Source organism: Sinocyclocheilus rhinocerous, unplaced genomic scaffold (assembly GCF_001515625.1).
Source record: "Sinocyclocheilus rhinocerous isolate Xijiao unplaced genomic scaffold, SAMN03320098_v1.1 scaffold1596, whole genome shotgun sequence".
NCBI classification, from domain to species: Eukaryota; Metazoa; Chordata; class Actinopteri; order Cypriniformes; family Cyprinidae; genus Sinocyclocheilus; species Sinocyclocheilus rhinocerous.
Genome location: NW_015658739.1, coordinates 313,860 through 323,540, shown reverse-complemented (window position 1 = coordinate 323,540; position 9,681 = coordinate 313,860). Strand labels below are relative to the sequence as shown.

At 35.7% G+C, this 9,681-nt stretch overlaps 2 protein-coding genes across 2 annotated transcripts in view; one reads left to right on the top strand and one right to left on the bottom strand.

Annotated features, from left to right (window-relative positions):
* Nucleotides 1–1,913, bottom strand: part of LOC107722851 (enkurin domain-containing protein 1-like) — a 5,517-nt gene extending 3,604 nt beyond the window's left edge. The window contains exons 1-3 of the mRNA XM_016531346.1: nt 1,838–1,913; nt 1,059–1,161; nt 764–979 (exon numbers count right to left, since the gene is read on the bottom strand). Of these exons, the coding sequence (XP_016386832.1) occupies nt 764–979; nt 1,059–1,143 (301 nt within the window). The 5' untranslated portion in view covers nt 1,144–1,161; nt 1,838–1,913. The remainder of the gene's footprint in view (nt 1–763; nt 980–1,058; nt 1,162–1,837) is intronic.
* A 654-nt stretch (nt 1,914–2,567) lies between these two features.
* Nucleotides 2,568–9,681, top strand: part of LOC107722858 (voltage-dependent anion-selective channel protein 2-like) — a 14,179-nt gene continuing 7,065 nt past the window's right edge. Inside the window, exons 1-4 of the mRNA XM_016531351.1 lie at nt 2,568–2,660; nt 5,433–5,520; nt 7,551–7,622; nt 8,504–8,553. Of these exons, the coding sequence (XP_016386837.1) occupies nt 5,436–5,520; nt 7,551–7,622; nt 8,504–8,553 (207 nt within the window). The 5' untranslated portion in view covers nt 2,568–2,660; nt 5,433–5,435. The remainder of the gene's footprint in view (nt 2,661–5,432; nt 5,521–7,550; nt 7,623–8,503; nt 8,554–9,681) is intronic.

Genomic DNA, 9,681 nt, shown 5'->3' with positions numbered 1-9,681 from the left:
TGTTTCTGAAAGAAGTCTCTTCTGCTCACCATGGCTGCATTTTTTTGATGAAAATACAGTAAAATCGGTATTATTGCCAAATATTATTACAATTTAAAGTAGCTGTTTTCTATGTGAATATCTGTTAAACTGTAATTTATTTCTGTGATGCGCAGCTGTATTTTCAGCATCATTACTCCAGTCTTCAGTGTCACATGATCTTCAGAAATCATTCTAATATGCTGATTTGCTGCTCAAGAAACATTTCTGATTATTATCAATGTTGAAAACAGTTGTGCTGCACAATATTTTTGTGGAAACGATGCATTACCAAAAGTGTGAGGAAAGTAATATTTTACAAAATAAAGAAAGAAAAAAATTATACTTTTATTCAACAATGATGCATTAAATTGATCAAAGGTGAAGGTAAAGACATTTATAATGTTACAAAAGATTTCTATTTCAAACAAATGCTGTTCTTTTGAACTTTCTATTCATCAAAGAATCCTGAAAAATAAAATGTATCACGGTTTCCACGGCAACACAACTGTTTTCAACATTGATAATAATCAGAAGTGTTTCTTGAGCAGCAAATCAGCATATTAGAATGATTTCTGAAGATCATGTGACACTGAAGACTGGAGTAATGATGCTGAAAATTCAGCTTTACGTCACAGAAATAAATTACAGTTTAACAGATATTCACATAGAAAGCAGCTATTTGAAATTGTAATAATATTTCACAATTTTCCTGTTTTTATGCAGCCATGTATTCTGATCTTACTAGGTTTGGCTGGACTGGGGTTCAGCGCCACTCCCTCCAGCTTCAGCAGGTCTCCCACAACCCCTCTCTGTCCTCTCTCTAGGATGTGAGCGGCGTTGGCACCGATGCGGGGTCGAGGGGTGCAGCGGGCGCTGTAACACCCAGGATCTGGTGCTAACGGACCCTTCAGAAGAGGAGACGAGCCGTTCTGAGCGTTTCCCTCCAGCCGACCACGAGCTTCATCAAGACAACAGAGAGAGATGAGATGAAGCATCACACATGCAAAATGAAGTAAGCCTCACGGTTTCAATCTTACCAGAGGACGGGCGTTTGTAATATTCAGGAAACAGTGTGGGGTCTGGAGGAATGGGACCAGAGATCGCTGAGGGCCCTTCACACATACTGCTGCTGCGGAGGAGTTTAGGACAAGTTTAATTAATCTAGTATATGAAAATATAAGCAGAGTAAATGCAGCCAACAAATAAAACTTAAAATCAAACTTGTTTCATAATGCATTTTATTATATATGAATTATTTTATATTCAGACCAGAATGCTCTTAATATTCAGAGTTAATATAATTTAATATTTTAAAAGTTAATATAATTACTATATTTTATTTAGAATTATATTTATTTATATTTTATTATTTATAGTGTTTTTATAGTATTTATCTATATATTTTATATTCAGACCAGAATGCTCTTAATATTCAGAGTTAATATAATTTACTATAATTTAATATTTGTAAAGTTAATATAATTATTATGTTTTACTTATAATTATATTAATTTCTCTTTTATTATCAATATTAGGCTATATTATAATGATATTAGATATGTATATATTAAGTGTTTTACATTCAGACCAGAATGCATTTAATATCCGTCTAATGATCAGCAGGTCAACAGGTAATTACCACAAAATAAACACGCATTCATTAATATCAGCTTTTAGCAAGCATGACTAATTTATATGAGGGGCATAATGCATTTTCATTTATCTGATCACAGATTGTGGCCCTGCATGAACTCTCACCGTTAGTAAACACCGTTAGTAACATATATAATGAGAATGAGCTCCTGAAGACGCTTACCTTTAATTAAACCCTTAATTCTTTGATAATTGTGCGGATACTGCGCGGTATTTGCTCTTCGGTTACACGCAGACTGATGACGCATTAACAACAAGCGCAAAGCGTCACCATGGCAACGTCTTAAAGAGACAGCAGCGGTTTTGCCATGTAAGCTGTTACATTGTGCAACCTTATCTATCTATCTATCTATCTATCTATCATCACACATAATCACATTTACATAATATCATATTACAATAAATACGCTAACCAGATTATTTAGTAGTATTACTGGAATATATAATACGTATAGTATACTATATACACTATATGCTATATATATATATATTATTTTATTGTTTATTGCATTTATTGTTCTACGTATTAAAATATACAAGTGTGTGTGTATTAAAATCACGCATTTATAATATATATATATATACACAATACATAAGATTATTAGTAGCAGTATTTGAATTATTAGGCCTATATATTTAGTTCAATATGTGCTTATTGTCTTCATCTTTATCTTTCGTCTGCTAAATGACTAAATAAATAAATCTTTATATATTCAGCATCTGAGAAATTAAAGGACATTTATACAATCATTACAGTCTTTATGCGCTAATTCATTCAGTCAGTTTGCACAAATATGGGTGAATAATAATGTGTTTTTCATTAAGAATTAAGAGTTGCGAAATAAAGTTAAATATCATATGAGGAAAAATAGGAAAAGGCTGCGTACTGCGCATGCGCGGTTGACGCACCCCCGCCGCGTTCTCCTTCAGTCTGTCCTCTCGCGCTGCACAGAAGCTCCGTCGGGGACATCGACACGGCAAACACGGTAAACGCTTGCCGACTCACACTCAAAACATGCTGCACTGAAACATTACTCGACATACACAAGCGTTCAGTTGCATTTTGCTTTGAAATGAATGAGCGCTGTTGTTATGTTGTTCACACCGGAGCTGTAGTTATTCCGACAGTGCGCGTTCAGGGCCGCAGGGACGTCATGACAGCATAATACTGATGATTATTAAAGCACCGTTACACGCATTTACCTTTTATTCTTAAAATCACGCATATTAATTATCTTGCAAGTGTATTAGGCTATGCGTCTAATCTGTGGTTTGACATACAATATATCAGTGTTTCATCAAGGACACTGATTCTCTCACTCGTGTAACTGATTTGAGGGGTTGAATATGAAACTTTGTGTCACTGAAAGTCTCACTGATCTGCTTGTTACAATGTAACGGTGTTTCTCCGCGCGTTACAATGTAACGGTGTTTCTCCGCGCGTTACAATGTAACGGTGTTTCTCCGCGCGTTACAATGTAACGGTGTTTCTCCGCGCGTTACAATGTAACGGTGTTTCTCCGCGCGTTACAATGTAACGGTGTTTCTCCGCGCGTTACAATGTAACGGTGTTTCTCCGCGCGTTACAATGTAACGGTGTTTCTCCGCGCGTTACAATGTAACGGTGTTTCTCCGCGCGTTACAATGTAACGGTGTTTCTCCGCGCGTTACAATGTAACGGTGTTTCTCCGCGCGTTACAATGTAACGGTGTTTCTCCGCGCGTTACAATGTAACGGTGTTTCTCCGCGCGTTACAATGTAACGGTGTTTCTCCGCGCGTTACAATGTAACGGTGTTTCTGATCATTATATTATCATCAGAGTAACTTTCCGCCGCCTCTGATGTAACAGTCCGAAATAAACCAATAAACCCGCGCGCTGCAGCCAGTACTCTAATAATTGATACTGATAATTGATCTTGAAGGCATCGAGCTGAGCCTTATTCGTTTTCTGGGCGTTGTGCGTGCGTCGCGTCAGTCAAGCGGCGATGGTTGTGCAGCCTTGAGCGACTTTATTTCTTTGTGTGGCTTGGTTGGGACGGTGCTGAATGACAGCTGTTCTCCAAAACACGATCAAATCCACTAAAACATGATCCGAACTTCCAAGTGTGTCAATGTGTATCATATGAGGCACATCTGGAGCTCATTGTGTCGTCTGCCGTTGTTCTCTGCTCTCTCATTGTTTTCATTATAAACATGTTATTTTGTTACTTTGTCAGGGGTTTCTCACGTGTTTAGGGATTTATCTTATATAAGATCAATAATCAATTATGTTGGGCTAAAACCATTTTTTTGGTGATGACTTTAAAAATCACAGTAGCTCTCTGAACCATTAGTTAATTCGTTTCTTCTCTGGTCTCTCAAGCAGAACTGAATGTGAAGCCACAACTGAAACTGAAGCACCTTTTCTTTATTTTATTTTTTAATATCTTTCACTTTTATAAAGAGTCACAGTGCCATTGCATATCGTATATGCATATAAATGCATGTGTTTGAGTGGTTTATTACAGATTTATAGAGAAGGCGACCAATTTTTTAACAGATTTTTGCGCTTTTCTGCTTCATAGATTATTAATTCTACCAATAAATGGCACCATCTGGTGGGTCTCTAGAGCAAACCACCCATCGACTGTATTACACAATGTGCATTCAGTAAGAAACAGTGTTCACAGATAAAGTAACTTATTTAATGTATTGCTTAATTGCATTCATTCGCGAGTGAGCAGTGCATATAATTTATTATTATTTTATTATATTATTCGTAGCATAAATATTCATAATGTTGTTTTTTATTATTGTATTCTAATGATTTTGGTTATTACTGTGCCAAAAGTCGATATAAAATGATAAAAATAATCAGTTCTGCTCATTGGTTATATGATAAGAAAAATAATTTGTATTTGCATATCGGTCATAACATATAGATAGATATATAGATAACACTAACATATTCTGGGACCACATGGACCTGCACAAAACAATATTACATTTAATACAACTTAAATAGACTATTTAGTCAGAATATGGTTGCATTATAAAGACAGTGAGCTCTTACCACAGATGTTTTGAGATTGTCATTGAGATTGTGTGTTTTTCCCATGAGCTGCACTCGCTCTAATGGCCATCGTGTCTGAGGATGTTCACTAAAGTGCAGTGATTTGTTCATGATTGATGAGCATCTGGCACCAGACTGAGACTGTGCGGGCTGTGCTTCAGTAAATGGTGATGAATAGCAGGTGGATTTCAAATAGGCTTTTAAAGCTGATAAAATGGTCTGGTCACATGATCTCAACATGGCGACCGCCATGTGATCTAGAATAAAACTTAGATTTTTTAGAAGACTGACAGAGTCATCATCTCATACATGCATCATTTTAAACACATCTGATAAAAGTGCAACTCATTTCTTAAGAAAGAAGCTATATGTGGATGCATCCTGGTGTCAAAGTGTTCAGTGTCGAGGAAAACATTTCCCATTTCGTAACGCCTCACGTCACAGGAGCCGCGGTGTCAGTTGAGTCTATTTTTAACGTGTGTGTCTGGGGATCGGGGGAAGGGGGACACGCTCGGTAAAGATGCTGCATCAGCATCCCGTCACCTGGGATCAAGGGCAGAGGTTGCCATGGCGACCCCTTCCATCTGATCTCACACACCTGGTGATGCTGGTCGACGCCGCAGGCTCCAGATGGCCATTGTGTTATGCAGGTAGTCAGTATGCCTTGGGTGATGGTGTGTGTTTGATTGTGATCTCTGACCCCAGATCATGTCTGAGAAAGGACGCAGGCAGAAAGAGACGCATGTGAAAGGAAGCAGTGAGAGCTGCCATCACTGCAAGCCAAAGACATGCGGTGAGTGATGGACAGAGAGAGAGGACGGGACCAACAACAACCTCAGACAGATAGATAGTTAGATAGATAGATAGATAGATCAAGAGAGAGATAGATAGATCAAGAGAGAGAGAGATAGATAGATAGATCAAGAGAGAGATAGATAGATAGATAGATAGATAGATACATACAAACATACATACATGCATACATACATACATACATGCATTTTGGCTTCTAAACCCTCTGGTAGACGAACACCATACACTTCAGTCTGTATGCATCACTGTAAATCTCATTTACAGTGGTTATGAACAATATACTGTAGAACTTGTATTAAACCCAGAACTTTCCTTTGAAGAATAGATTTCTTTATCGTGATACTGACACAACAGAATCAATACTGACCTTCTGACAGATGGACAGTGGGTTCAGGTCAAAGGTTAAATGACAGGAAAGAGTTCTAGAAGAAATAGACCATTATTTTCCTTCCCAGAGTCTCATGGGAATCATAATGCTCGCTGGAAACACGGACATTCACACACATTCAGATAATCTGGGCGTGTTTAAGAGAGTCTTGCTCCTGCAGTTTGTAGAATTAGCTCAAACACTGATGTATATGCATTTAAGTATCTGACTGGATATGTTGCTTAAATTTAAATGCATTAAAAATCTGTCATTATATGATCGATCCCATCGAGGTGTGATGCATTTGCAGGGTTATTATCCATAACTAAAACAATAAAATAAAATAAAAATAAATTTGATTTATTATTACTTATTTTATTTCGGCTAGTTGCAACATTTCTCAATTTAATTTAGTTTAACTTGATGTACTAAAATAACTAAAAATGAAATAAAAATGAATAAAACCTATATAGAAATATAAAAACTAATAAAAATGACAAAGCACACAATAAAGTGATTAAAGTTAAAATTTAAATGAAAAATATAAAATATATAAAAAATATATATAACATATAATAAACTATAAAACTATAATAGTATCTCAGTGATATTAAAATAATGCTGCTCCACACAGCTGCATATTATATCTTTATTATATATATATATTATATCATGAAATATATTATTATTATCATTATATAAATATTAATTATATGATTATATGCATTATTATTTATTATATTTATTTATTTTTGCTTCAAGTCTAGACAGAAAAGACAAACAAAAACCTTTCCTTGTTTTGTGTTTTCAGCTGATATTTTAATATATATTTATACATATTTTTATATTTAAAAAATTCTCCTTCTGAGCATTTGTTTTATGTTGGTCCCCAAGTTGGGTTGTAACACCTTAAATTTTTATATTTTAATTATTTAAATTTATATTGTATTATTTTTAAGTATACCAAAATCAGCTGTGCTTATCCATTAAAGATCCATAAATATTTGAACAATATAATCATTTTTCACGTATTTGCATCTATCAATGTGGCAGTTTCATATAGAAACACTAAAGCACTTTTGTACGTTGCTCTTGAGTGCAGTGTCTGATTTGAAATGAATAACATGAATGTTTAACATGTTAATTCAACATTTTCTTTTCTCAGGCTTTGGAGCTGTTAAGTTGGACCTGAAGACCAAGTCTCAGAGTGGAGTTGTGAGTTGCTTTTTTCTCTCTGTTTTCTTCACTGAGTGCCAACAAGTACCATGGTACTAATCAGTGTGTGTGTGTGAGTGAGAGTGTGTGTGTGTGAGGGTGTCAGTGTGTGTGTGTGTATGTGTGTGTTTGAGAGAGTGAGTGTGTGTGTGTGTGTGTGTGTGTGTGTGTGAGGATAGAAACACACTCTGCTGTAGTTGATAGTCTTACACTGCTCATGATCCTGTACTAGCATGCTGCCTTTAGCGCTACCAGCTGTTTTTCTAGCCGTCTGTAGGACACTGGTCTGTCAGGAGGCGTGCGCCGCTGGTGTTTGTAGACTGATGTAAACAGGTTGTGCAACTTTATGTGCACAATGTCACACGGCCGATGATCTTCAAGCGACTCGGTGTCTCTAAAGTGTCTCCTTGTCTCTTTTTTTTGTCCAGCAAACATGGCTGTCCCTCCTGCATACGCTGACCTCGGTAAATCTGCCAAAGATATCTTCAGCAAAGCATACAGTGAGTGACTTTACAGAGCCACATTACTGCCAAATGTATCACAAACATGAACTATTCAGTGTTGTTTCAGCGAGATTTCTGTATATAGATTTCATTATCATGATACTGACACAACAGAATCAATACTGACCTTCTGACAGATGGACAGTGGGTTCAGGTCAAAGGTTAAATGACAGGAAAGAGTTCTAGAAGAAATAGGCCATTATTTTCCTTCCCAGAGTCTCATGGGAATCATAATGCTCGCTGGAAACACGGACATTCACACACATTCAGTTAATCTGGGAGTGTTTAAGAGAGTCTTGCTCCTGCAGTTTGTAGAATTAGCTCAAACACTGATGTATATGCATTTAAGTATCTGACTGGATATGTTGCTTAAATTTAAATGCATTAAAAATCAGTCATTATATGATCGATCCCATCGAGGTGTGATGCGTTTGCAGGGTTATTATTATAGATAACTAAAACAATCAAATCAAATAAAATAAAATAATAAAATAAAATAAAATAAAATAATGTTATTTTATTTATTATTACTTATTTTATTTCAGCTAATTGCCAAGACGACTTTTCTCAATTTAATTTAGTTTAACTTGATGCACTAAAATAACTAAAAAAAATCTTAAATAAAAATTTATAAAAACTAAATAGAAATATAAAAAACTAATAAAAATGACAAAAACACATAATAAAATGTGAAAAAAAAATTAATAACTAAAATTAAAATGAACAATATAAAATATATATAATATATAACATCTATAAAACTATAATAGTATCTCAGCACTTTTGTACGTTGCTCTTGAGCGCAGTGTCTGATTTGAAATGATTCAAAATAATAACATGAATGTTTAACATGTTAATTCAACATTTTCTTTTCTCAGGCTTTGGAGCTGTTAAGTTGGACCTGAAGACCAAGTCTCAGAGTGGAGTTGTAAGTTGCTTTTTTCTCTCTGTTTCTTCACTAAGTGCCAACAAGTACCACGGTACTAATCAGCTAGTACCATGGTACACGTCGAAGTGTCATGCCATTACCATCTGATATCTGCACTGTGTGCTTGTATGTAAGGGCTATTTTCCTCATCGCTCTTGCTCTTTTTTGAATGTAGTTCATGTTTACTTGTGAACATCCTCTTCCAGATATTCAGTATGTAGATTCAGTGAGCTGTGTGTGTGTGTGTGTGGAGTGATGGACAGAGAGAGAGGACGGGACCAACAACAACCTCAGACAGATAGATAGTTAGATAGATAGATAGATAGATCAAGAGAGAGATAGATAGATCAAGAGAGAGAGAGATAGATAGATAGATCAAGAGAGAGATAGATAGATAGATAGATAGATAGATACATACAAACATACATACATGCATACATACATACATACATAAATAGAACGATAGATAGAACAATAGAGAGATAGACTGGTAAACATGGTCATTTTCACACGTTACACAAGGACTCCAAAGCTACATCCTCACAGGAATTACATCTGTAAAGCATAACAAATTTCAGGATAATTTAGACATTTTACAACTCAAATAAAACTTAAACAAATTATAAGATTATAAGTGCTTTAACAAAAATACAAGCTGTGCATTTTGGCTTTTAAACCCTCTGGTAGACGAACACCATACACTTCAGTCTGTATGCATCACTGTAAATCTCATTTACAGTGGTTATGAACAATATACTGTAGAACTTGTATTAAACCCAGAACTTTCCTTTGAAGACCCCTGTGTGTGTGTGTGTGTGAGAGTGTGTACAGGTATATATGGTTTATGAGGACACAAATGTGTATAATGACATGGGTACTACAACGTAAACATGGTTTATGAGGACACTTCCTGTGTCCCCGTAAAACAAAAGGCTTAAAAAACATACAAAACGGTGTTTTATGAAATTCAAAAACTTGCAGCAGTTTCCTGTGAGGGGTAGGTTTAGGGGTGTAGGGTTGGTGTAGGGCAATAGAAAATACAATTTGTACAGTATAAAAACCATTACGCCTATGGAAAGTCCCCGTAAACCACAAATACAAGTGTGTGTGTGTGTGTGTGTGTGTGTG